This window comes from Cynocephalus volans, chromosome 9, assembly GCF_027409185.1.
Source record: "Cynocephalus volans isolate mCynVol1 chromosome 9, mCynVol1.pri, whole genome shotgun sequence".
Classification (NCBI taxonomy): Eukaryota; Metazoa; Chordata; class Mammalia; order Dermoptera; family Cynocephalidae; genus Cynocephalus; species Cynocephalus volans.
The window spans coordinates 38,158,938-38,171,241 of record NC_084468.1 but is presented as its reverse complement, the minus strand read 5'-3'; the positions used below and the strand labels follow the sequence as shown (position 1 = coordinate 38,171,241).

Sequence of the window (12,304 nt, the reverse complement as noted above, 5' to 3'; positions counted from 1 at the left end):
AGAAATAGAAAGTGGTCCTAGATGATATCACGGAATTTTATACCCTCTCTGGTGAGATAGGAGGTGCTCAGTTTCTCTGGACTTGGGTTACAGGACATACCTCTTGGTTTCAAGACATTCTCTAAGGTCTCAGGCCCCTCCTCTAAGCCTCCCCTAGAGGAAAGCTGCTGTTGCTAGTTAGACCTATTTTCAGCACCAACATGGGGAAAATGAGACCACAAGAGGAGAGTTTATGCAAATCCACCAGCTAGTCATGCTCAGTAGGGAAAGGTTTCATACCCATGGCAGTTGAATGACCTTCCAATAGAGATGGTAGAGAGCATAGAATATTCTTGAATATGCCCGGTGCATGTGACAGGATTTGACCAATGAACATGCCTCAAGAAGAGACCAACTGAGTATGTGCAAGATTAATGTTACATAACTGGGAACCACCCTCTTAATTGAATATTCATTAGATGGCAAAACTATAAAAGCTGAATCCCAGCAGCGGGCAGGGCTGTTGCTCACTCTCCTGGAGCCAGCCCACAGTCTGCCTATGGAGTGTGTATTTCTTTCTCTTTGTATCAAACTTACTTTCAGCAAGTAGCTGCTCACTCTCTTGAGCCAGCCTGTATTCTGTACTGAACTTTAAGTTGTGTATTTCTTACTTTTATGTTAAACTTGAGGTGGGCCCTGCTCAGTCTCTGGACTGATGCCATACTCTCTCTGTGAAATAGTAAACCTATTCTCACTTTCTATTGTGACTCTACTCTTGAATTCTGGTGGAGTCAAGAACCTGGTAAGAGGATGGGGTGGGGTGAGGTTGACTATCAGGCTCCCCAGACCCTACCTCTGACATCACTCACACACCTTCCTGTATATTTTTTATGTGAGAAAAAAAAAGCACCTGGTTTTTAAGGCTTTAGTTCTTGTTTTTTATTTTAGAGGGGGCTTTTTGTGGGGAAAAAAAACATTATTATTCAGAAATAAATGTAATTTCATAACTGCCTCCGTCATACTGAAATTTTCACTCTACTTTGTTATATTGCCTGAAAGTGGACCAATGGATGATACATTTTGATAAATGAAGACATAATAATTTTTTTAAATTAGTGTTTTCAAGATAGTGGGTATTATGCAACAGTGAACTATGATCTCTAAGAGGCAGGAAATTGAAGAGATGAGCTCTGTAGCTGCCTTAGCTTACTTTTCCAAGCTGTACAGGAAGGTCAAGGGTTCTAATCTCCCTACCAAATCAGCTGCCAAAAGCAAAAACAAACAAATAAAACAAACACTGTCAAGAGAATGAAAAGACAAGCCAAGGACTTGGAGAAAATGTTTGCAAAAGACATATCTGATAGAGGACTGATATTCAAAAAACTCTTAAAACTCAACAACAAGAAAACAAACAACCTGAATAAAAAATGGGTCAAAGGCCTTAATAGGCTCCTCACCAAATAAGATATACAGATAGCAAATAAGCATATGATTCCTCATATCATACGTCATCAGAAAGATGCATATTAAAACAACAATGAGATACAACTATACATCCATTAAAATGGGTAAAATCAAGAACACTGACAACACCAAATGTTATCAAGGATGTAGAGCAACAGCAACTTTGTTTATTGCTGATGAAAATGCAAAATGATGCAGCCACTTTTGGAAGACATTTTGTTAGTTTCTTACGAAATTAAACATACTCTTACTAGTTGATCCAGCAATCATGCTCCTTGATATTTACCCAAAGGAGTTGAAAATTTACGTCCACGCAAAAATCTACACATAACGTTTTCAGCAGTTTTATTCACAACTGCCAATACATGGAAGTAACCAAAATGTTCTTCAATAGGTGAATAGTAAAACTAACTTTGATATATCTAGATGATGGAATGTTATTGAGTGCTAAAAAGAAATGAGCTATCAAACCATGAAAAGACATGGAGGAAACTTAAATGCATATTTCTAAGTGAAAGAAGCCAATTTTAAAAGGCCACATACTATATGATTCCAACTAATATGACATTCAGGAAAAGGCAAAACTATGGAGACAGTAAAAAGATCAGTGGTTGCCAGGAAGTGGGGGAAGATGAAATAAACATGCAGAACACAGAGGATTTTCATGGCAGTGAAACTACTTTATATCATTCTATAGTGATACATAAATTTCATTATAAATTTATTCAAATCCATAGAATGTGCAACATCAAGCGTGAGCCCTAATGTCAACTATAAATTTGGGGAGGTAATGATGTGTCAGTGTAGGCTCATCAATTGTAAAACATGTACCACAATGGTGGAGGAGGGGATGAAGATAATAGGGGGGGCTGTGTATGTGTGAGAACAGAGCACATATGGGAAATCTTTGTACCTTCTGCTTAATTTTGCTGTGAACCTAAAACTGCTCTTAAATAATAAAGTCTATTTTAAAAATTGAACTTTTAAAGATAAAATTACAATGTCTGAGATGAAAAATACACTGGATGTGATTAACAGAATATTAGACATTATAAAAGATTAGGGACTCAGGAGATATAGGAATAGAAACAATCCAAAATGAAATGAAATGAGCTATGAAACGGCTTCAAGCAATCTAATATGTATGTAATTGGAGCACTGGAAGGAGAAGAGAAAAAAATAGAAAAATAATATTTCAAAAAATAATGGCTGAAAATTTTCCAAATTTAATAAAAACTGTAGATTCAAAAATTTCAGTGAACTCTAAGAACAATAATAATTTTTTTAAAAACTGCAAGACATATGGTAATCAAGTTTATCAACTCCATTGATAAAGAGAAAAATTTTAAAGCAGCTGAGATGGTGGAGGAACTAAGACATATTACATACAGAGGAACAGAGACAAGTATGACAGCAGATTTTCTATCAGAAATAATACAAGTAAGACTATAGAAGAACAACTCTAAGGTACAGATGCTCTTTGACTTACAATGGGGTTATATCCCAATAAACCCATCATAAGTTGAAAATATCATTAAGTCTGGGCCGGCCCCATGGCGCACTCAGGAGAGTGCAGCGCTTGGGAGTGCAGCAGCACTCCAGCTGCGGGTTCGGATCCTATATAGGAATGGCTGGTGCACTCACTGGCTGAGCACGGTGCGGACAACAGCACACCAAGGGTTGCGATCCCCTTACAGGTCACAAAAAAAAAGACAAAAAAAAAAAAAAAAGAAAGAAAATATCATTAAGTCAAAAATGCATTTAATACACCTAACCTACTAAACAACATAGCTTAGCCTAGCCTACCTTAAATGTTCTCAGAACACTTAGATTAGCCTACAGTTGGGCAAAATCTTCTAACACAAAGCCTATTTTATCATAAAGTGTTGAATATCTCATATAATTTATTGAATACTGTACTGAAAGTGAAAAACACAACGGTTATGTGGGTACTCAAAATAGAGTTTCTACTAAATGTGTATGACTTTCACAACATTTTAAAGTTAAAAAATTGTATGCAGAACCAAAATAAGCCAGGGACCATCTGTACTGAAAGAAAGAAATAAAAATTTCAACATATTATTCCATACCCAGCAAAAAATATTTTAAAAACAAAGCTTAAAGAAAGACTTTTCAGAAATTTTTTTTTAAAAAAGCTGAAAGAATTCATGTACAGCAACACTGCACTACAATAGCAGTATGTAAGTTCTTCAGGTGAAAAGAAAATGATGTAAGATAAAAATAAAGATTTACACCAATGAATAAAGAGCACCAGAAATTAAAATTCCAGAGGATAGAATACTTCCAAACTCATTCTATGAGGTCATCATTACTCTGATACCCAAACCAGACAAAGACTTCACAAGAATAGAAAACTATATTGACAGAATGACCAATGGTGGCCAGGAGACTGGAGTTGGAAGAAGGGATTGACTGCCAAATGGCATGAGGAATATTTTGCAGGTCATGGAAATACTATATATCTTGAATGTGTTGGTAGATTCATGAATGTACACATATGTAAAACTCCTTGAATTGCATACTTTAAATGGATACAATTATACCTCAATAAAATTGATTAAACTAAACAAACAAAAAATAAGTGAAAACAGATCATATCTGGCAGATACTGCCACTTGGCTCACTCAGTAACAGATCCAATCTCCTAGAATGTCTTCCCAGGCTGCAGAGGCTAGAAAAATAAAAAAATACATCTCCCAGATTCCCTAACAGTTAAGTTTGTGAGTTATTTAGTAACCGCAAATCAGATACACTCACTCCAGATTTTACTTACAGACAGAATTAAGTAGAAAAAAGGGCAGAGAACAAATAATCCTTTTGCTTGTGTGAATCACAACAAAGGCAGTGAGTTTCTGAAGCTGACTGCTTCTTAATTATGGCAGAAACTTCCTTGGGAGCCCATTTCTGCTGAGAAGTTTTGTGAGTAATCCTTAGAAATGTGCCTAGAGTCTGTATTTCTCGTTTGTAAACTAACTACGTTCAATAATAAATGCCTTCATTCTTAAATAATACAGTACTTTAAATAGGGAAGTATCAAGCAGTCACATCTCTATATCAGCTGGTTTAAGAGACTATCTAGATCAAGCCCCTTTTATTCCTCTCATTGTTACCACACTGAGACCCCACTGAGGTTCATTCTCTGTTTTATAGTTCCATTCTAACATGGTCTTATGGATTTCCACTGTAAAGGCTTGTGGCTGGTTCAGACAAGTCACTATTTCTCACCTTATTTCCTACTGGAATTTCCAAGATAGTGTATGTACAAACTGTTGCAACACAATCTTTTTGTGTGAAGATTTTCTGAAGCCAAAACAATTTTCTGAAGCCAGAACAATTTCCCTAAGCAAGTTCCAAACTGAATTTGCTTTTCTTTTTTTTTAATTTCACTTAATGGAGCATCCTGGGGCAGTGTAGATTTTTCTTCTAAAGCAATTTCTTTCCCTTGACCATTTCATTGCTTCCACCTTTAGTTTTTAGTTTGGCTGAGGAAAGGAGTCATCAGGAAAAAAGAGCTTAATGTCCTTGTTAATTCCCCTTTGTACTTTATTATCTTCACTTCCATGAAGATAACTGAAATTCTCTGCTACCACTCACCTTGGGTTAGGTAGCAATGACGGTGGAACGATAAAGGAACAACAAAATGTTCTCCTGATTTCCCTGTCCCACCACATTGTCTCCTCCAGTCTGCCTCTATCTGCCTTCCTGTCTCTGTCTAACTTATTCTCTGGATGTTTCTATCTTTTTCTCTATTTATCTCTCTCCCTCCTTAAAGAAAGTTGCATTGTACAGATGGTTCACACATCTTGATATTTCTCACCCATCCAAATTGAAACTAAATCAAATGGTTTCACATAGCTGTTTAAAACACCACAGATGTTAAGGAAATTACCAACATCAGCTTCTTTTCCTCCCTAAACATTGTGTTTCACCATGTAACAAAACCCAGCAGAGGGCATCCTTCCATTTCAGATGCATGAACAGTGCAGGAAAAAGGCTCTCCGATTCAAGAAATGCATCCCATTTACAACTGTGCACTGGAATTTAAATAAAGGGGCTATTGTAGTAGGAGGGGAAATTGTTATATAAGTTGTTCTGGAGTGTTTTCCATTTCAAATTATAGGTTTAGAAGTAATTCTCATTTTATAAGGAACAAAAGAGGGGGGGAAATCATCTCTGTTTCTGGATTCTCTCCAGGTTTGGGGCATTACAGAAGCATCAAGGTAGCACCTGTGTGATACTTCCTCCCCTAGGCTACCACGTAGGTAAATACAGTGATCACAGAGAAAGAGCAACTGAGAAAGAAACATGCTGCCTGTGTCACTTGTCTGTTGCGTTCTCCCTCTGTCAAACTGAAAGACAAATAGCAGGACAGGCATTTCAGCCTGTTATATGGCTTCAGAAGCAGGAAGACAATAAGCAGTTTGGCTTCAGAATGGGAATAGGACTGGTCAGAGCAGTATACCAGGTGGGGTCAACCTTATACCTGTGTAAGCAGGCAGTCATCCACTAATTTTAATTGTGCAGTTTCACAGAAATTGAAATTGCACCATGAGAAATATCTTACATTGTCAGAATTTTTCCTGAGTTAAAAGGCAAATATCCACAGCCCTTAATAAATGATGTTCTCCCTGGTATGGTTGAGTTTATCAGATCCTTTCTTTATGGAAGAGCGTTTTAAGGAGAGAAGGAAAGAATGTGAGGAGGCAATGCAGCATAATTCATACTTCCTTTCAACATGTGTTTATTTGAGCATCTACTTTGTGCCAAGCCTTGTTCTCGGTGCTAAAACTATATCTGCAAACAGTCAGAGATCCCTTTCCTTGAGGAGATGTGCAAAGAGCAAGGGTTTGGAGAGTCAGACAGACCTGACTTTGTGTCCTGGCCCTTCCACTTAGCTGGTTATGACACTTGGAACAAAAGAATTAATGTTTTCTTTTGGATAATTGTTAGTATTTATTGAAAACATGCTTTGTTCCAGGCACGGGAACTAGGCACGTGTATGTATTATCTCATAAAATACTCACAATTAGCCTATAGGTTCTATTATTATTCTGGTTTTACAAATGAGAAAACCAAGGCACAGAGTCACATGATAAGTATCAGAGCAGGAATCTGAAACAAGGCTCTCTGACTCCTGTGCTGCCTCTTAACCACTATGTCGTAAGAGAGTCGACTCCTGAGGCTATCCTAAGGGTTAGAGGAGATGACAGGTGTAAAGCTGAGAGTGGGGTATACTGTTATTACTATTACTATTATTTATATCACTATTATCACTGCCATTGTTGTAGTTTTCTGAGACCTAGGAGTATGTGCTGGAATATACTAAGTAGAAGACCAATATTCAAATCAAATTTCTTCTACTTCAGAATGTAGTTTGTGTCCAGCTCTGGTTAAAAGCAAGATTGCACCATGTCCTAAGTATTCAATCGTGGCTTCTCTGCATTTATCTTTCCATGAGATGACAGGCTGCCTCTAACAGCTGTGGCAGCGAACAGGATATTAAAAAACAGATGATTCCTGGAAACAAAATATGAGCGTCTCCTTGCTCTAGATTTTTCTAACTTACCCTGAAAGCTAAAGATTAAGACCAGATGCAAAACGAACCAAGATCCAAGTATCCATCTGGACTCTGACAGACTCTTTGTTCTGTGATTAGTGATCGTGTAGCCAGCTCTCCCCCCAACCGGTTGCTGCTGCCCCTTGGCTCTTTGCTCTTACCCTTTTCAAAGTACACTCTCCAAAGCCCTCTCCTTGGGCTTCTTACCCAAGCACATTCATAGATCAAGAGGGGTTAATTATGCTAACAGTATTATTCAAAGAGAAACGAAGCAGGCATGTTTTGTTGCTGCTCTGGGAGTTATCTCTGCTTACTGTAAGCCTGAATTTATGTCCCACGCTGCCACATTACCAAACTCAAGGATAATTTTAAGCAACAAGCAGATAAAATTCTGGCTCCAGGCCCTATTTTTTTATTGATTTCATTTCAGGACTGTCATCTTAGGTTCATTAGGTAGGAAACTGAATGTTCAATAGTGGGGTATAAAAGAATTCACAAATATATATCTTATAAATATTCCATTTTTCTTGCTTGTGCTAAAAAAAGTAGTTTTTATCCCACCTGTCAAACTTCACAATGCAAAACTCAAGTCAACTGAACATTTTTAAAATGTAGTCCTATTTAAAAAGGCAACTTCATGCTGATTTTCTCTCACCGTACTTGTGCTGGGATGAGCACTGTGGCAGTACAGGGGTTGGAAGAGAAATAAGTGCTTCGATCACTTTGGTTTGAGTGCAAAAACAGCAAATGTCCAGGTAGTTATGTTGCACGTTACCTTGTCATATAGGCTTATAGATTTCTATCAGCACTACTTGGATTCTGTGAAAAAGATTTTCCTTAGCAGAGTACTTACTCCGAGGTAATGGCCGTCGATGAACACGACAGGGAGGGAAGGAGCTTCAGAAACTCTTCGGCATCGTTCATCCAACTCTTTTCCGTATTCACCATTCAGAGCTATGTTTTTCTCTTCAAATTTTACTCGATGATTTTGGAAGATCTTTCTAACCAGTTCACATCTTTCAAAGGTTGTCCGAACCACGCGAAGGCAAGTGGTGTAAATCACGACACGGTCAAATTCCAGTTCAGTTGGTGGTTGCTAAAGGGAAAGCATCATAAAGTAAGTCTGTTTGCCTTTTCTTTCCATGTCTTCTTATTTAAAGACAACTAGCAAGTTTTGGCAAGTGTCTTATACATTAGAAGCATGCAATAAAAGTTGAATGAGCACCTTGTCAATTCTAAGATGTCTTTTGTCAGTTAGAATATCTGTAATTGGGATAGAGATAACAACTAATATAATTTAAATGGTACAATTTAATTTTTTCCTTTCTTAGTAACACATTAAGTAATGGCATATCTTAAAATTGATGATGTCCCACATGGGATGCCATGCACTAAAATAATGAATGGCTGAGTGATTTTTCTTAAGTTCTATAGACATTGTTCAATTACTATATCTGCCTCTTAAACCCAAAGTAAAATGCTCATATACCACAGAATAGTCAAGGGTAGCATTTAACTAGTTGGAATTTCTTCTACTTATCAACTTACCAAATTTTACAGTCTTTTGAACCACAATTTCCTAAGAATAACAAGACCTATATCACAGGATTGTTCTGAGGTTTAAGTAGCACAACACACGTGCATATGCTCAGGTGAGTGACAAGCCTGCAATATGCCAATGAGAGGGCTCTGCCACAGGAATTAAAGATGGAAAGGCCCAGAATGGGAGTGCACAGAAGCCAACACTGAGGTGAGCAGTGCGTGAAAGCCAAGCATGGAAAGGAAACAAAGAATCAGATGTACTGGAGCAGAGGCAAGCAACACTCAAAACCAAGGTGAAGGCTGCCCTATCTGAGAACCTTTTTCTCCGTTTCCTCCTAAGTCGGAAATCAGTGACTGCTTGTCTGTAAAACTCTGCCCAGTGCTGCTAGAGCATGCAAAGGGCCATTAGCAGGTAGGTCCTGACATCAGCAGGAAAGCTCCTCTGCTTCCTTATCACAATCTTTCTTGAAGGAGGCTGCACAGAATACAACCGTGCCATGAGACCAAGGAATACATGAGTCCTCGTGGGTGGGGCTACACTTGTTAAAAACACAACCACACTACTTGTAAAACTCCTGTGAATTCAAAACTGATTGGAAACCATTCCAGGCAGCTAGCTAAATACTAAAACCAGCCAGTAGGACACTAAGCCCCATCTCTTTGTATTCAAAGAAATTAATTGACTCTGCAAACATGCAAATTGTCACATAGCACTAAAAAGGTCCTGTCTCATGACGTGTCAGTACAATGGTCTCCACCTCGTGGAGAGAGAGAATGTTTTATCCCTGAAGACAAAATTTATTAAAGATGTAAGAATCATTTCTTTCCTCAAGAGAATGTAGAAATTGAGAACCCAGAGGTCCAGAGGGTCCAGATATCATAATTGCTGAGCTTGTCAGTGGTAAAAAAGATATTAGGGAAAGGCAGAGAAAGTGACATCTTAAAGAGAAAAACATTACACAGCTTCAGGCAATTGTTGGCCTGTAGGCATGTGACTCCAGTGTTGTAGTATATGATTATTTCACATAGAAGCTTAAAACCAAGATTGTTACAGGAAATTTTTTGATTTCTAAATGGTGGCACCTAATTAAAAATGTTTTAAAATATCATATGGACCCATATATCTGAAGGCTGAATATGGTATAAACTGCCAGTTTATTACCATTAGGGTAGAGAGAACATGAGCTTGAAAGTCAGATACACCTCGGCTCTGCCACTGGCCTTCTGTGGGAATTGGGAAGCTCATGAACTGTTAAGCCTCACTTTTCTCATCTGTAAAATGCAGTAATAACAATAGCTACCTAACAGCTTTGCCAAGAAGATTAGGAAAGAGAGACTATGAAAACAGCTAGTATACAGCTTAAAACATGGCACTGTCCCAAATTAAGCAGAAAAAAATATTACACATCACCTCATGATATTTTTAAGATTAAGAACACAAACAAAAATAAAACAGTGAAAAAAATCAGGGCTACTACATAATTGTCAACATGAAGCTCATAGTTTAAAGTAATAAAAATACTAAAGGGTTCATAAATACAGAATTACAAACTGTTAGGTCCTATGAAGGAAATGTACAAGTAGTTAGAAGAGCATTTTGCAGGAGTAACTTTTCATAGAGATCAAGAAAGTATTTTCTGATATTTGAGCTGAGATTGGAAGGATAGGAAGAAGTTAACAGAAATTAACTAGGTAGAGAGCGTGGTGAAAAGTATTACATGCAAATACAAAGATCTGCAGGTGGGAGGAAGAGATGGCATGTTTGAGTTTCTTCAAAGGTCATTTCTTGAAACACAAAGAGAGAAAAATAGAATGGTACTAAATGAATCTGTACAGGTGGTAGGGTTGATATCATGTTGTGTTTCATAGCCACTTTAAATATTTAAGGCCTTTCACCTAAGAGCAATAGGAAATCCCTGGAGGCTTTTAAAGAGCTTGGGAGGGGTTTTACCGAATCAGGTTTACATTTCAAGAAGATAGTTCAAGAAGGGTCACTGCACCTAGTCGTGCAAGATGTGCACTGCACAAACCTAGGGAGTATCACTAGTAGCATGGTCTAAATAAATGGCTCCGCCAGGGTTGTACTCTCCACACGCTGAGCAATCATACTTAGTCTCTTTGTCAACTCCCTTGGTCTGAGGACTGAAATTGAATATGGGACAAATTTAGAGTAGGAGGTATGGTTATGAATTAGAATAGGCTATCCAGTAAAATGTTCTAAAAAAAAAAGATCTTATTGCACCATTTGTTGGTGTGGTTTGGAAGTAGGCCTCCTAGAGGTAGTGGTAGGATGATTTCTCCAGGTCTTTTCTCGTGTTCTACTTTTATAATATGAATTTTAAATGATATTGTCTTTGGCAGAAAAAAAAAATCCTCTTCTACATTTGTTTCATTTTCTTTCCCTCAACAGATTTGTCAAAGCATCTGGCCAGAAATCTAAAAATAGCTTTTCAATAGTTCACTGTCCCTCTCCTCCCTTCCTGAGGGTTACCATGGGAATAGCATAATGAGGGAAGCATCGAGAAGCCGTTGGGGTCTGTAGCCCGCTGGCTCTGAGAGCCGACCTAGATAGTAATAAGAGCAGCCCATTTCCTCTTCCTGTTGGTTAAAAAGATGACTATTACGGATGCCGGGAAGCCTCATGACAGCTAACAAAGATGTGCTGGAAAGGGATGAAAACCGCTGTAAGGAGATGAAGGGGTTACCAAACCACCAGCCTATGTCCCCAGCCTGTACCTCATCCTGCAATGGCCACTGTGAGACAATAAGTGCTTTAGTCACCTGCTCATCTTGGGATGACTCTGGAACCCCCAAAACCACTGAAGCTGCCAAGAATTAGTCCCCACCCATGTCCCACAGAGGTTCAGCATGGAGCAGGCTCAGCTCCTCCAGCTGAGGCAAATCCAGTGGGGTATTTACACTTGCCCCTTTGCCTGTCCAGCCTGGCACCGGTTTGAAAGGGCCTCCTGACAGAGGCCTCCTAGTCTTGCCCCCATGTGTTCCCAAGTCATCAAGAACCCAGAGGCCTCCAGACAACTCCAGGAATTGAGATCTTAAGCAAAACAATTTTAAATAAATAAAAAGAAACATTTTTGGATGCTGATGGCAGATGCAGTGCTAACAAGTTCCCATTCATTGAATCTTTGCAATAACTTGCATGGTGTTGCTGTCTTTATTAATAGATCTAGAAACCTAAGCTCGGAGAAGATTAGTATCCTCAATAAGGCAACAGAGTTAAAAGTCAGCAAAGTTGAAAACCGGAGCCCAGGTGGTCACCCTTCTGAAGTTCGTGTGCTTTCTTTCCACTGAGCTGAGCTGAACCACTGAACCACACTGTTGTGCTACCCACTCCACAGGAAAATATTGTTGCTAAACCACAAACTGCTATAAACCTAACACTGCCCGTGAGACAATGGTTGTGATTTAAAGACCCTTTCCTCTTCATCAAATTACGCTCCCATATCAAACAGTAAATTACATCACACAGGAGGCATGTTAAACAATTTTTTTCAGTCTAAAAAGATTCCTTTGAGATAAGCAAGGTGTAGGGATCTTTTTTCCTTCTCCTTAAGGCAAAGAGGCCAAGTGATTCGCTCAGAGCCATACATTATGTCAGAAGGCAAACTGGGACTAGACCCAGATCTCTTGATGATCAGGCCATGGGCCAACCTGGCTCCAGGAACCGTAATTTTAAATAGCAGACGTGTGCCAGTGGAAGCAGGGCTGTGGGCCTCTAGAAAG

At 38.6% G+C, this 12,304-nt stretch overlaps 1 protein-coding gene across 1 annotated transcript in view; it reads right to left on the bottom strand.

Moving 5' to 3' along the window:
* GRXCR1 (glutaredoxin and cysteine rich domain containing 1) overlaps window positions 1-12,304 on the bottom strand; it is a 131,932-nt gene that overhangs the window by 53,321 nt on the left and 66,307 nt on the right. The window contains exon 2 of the mRNA XM_063107226.1: window positions 7,875-8,117. Coding sequence (XP_062963296.1) covers window positions 7,875-8,117 — 243 coding nt within the window. The remainder of the gene's footprint in view (window positions 1-7,874; window positions 8,118-12,304) is intronic.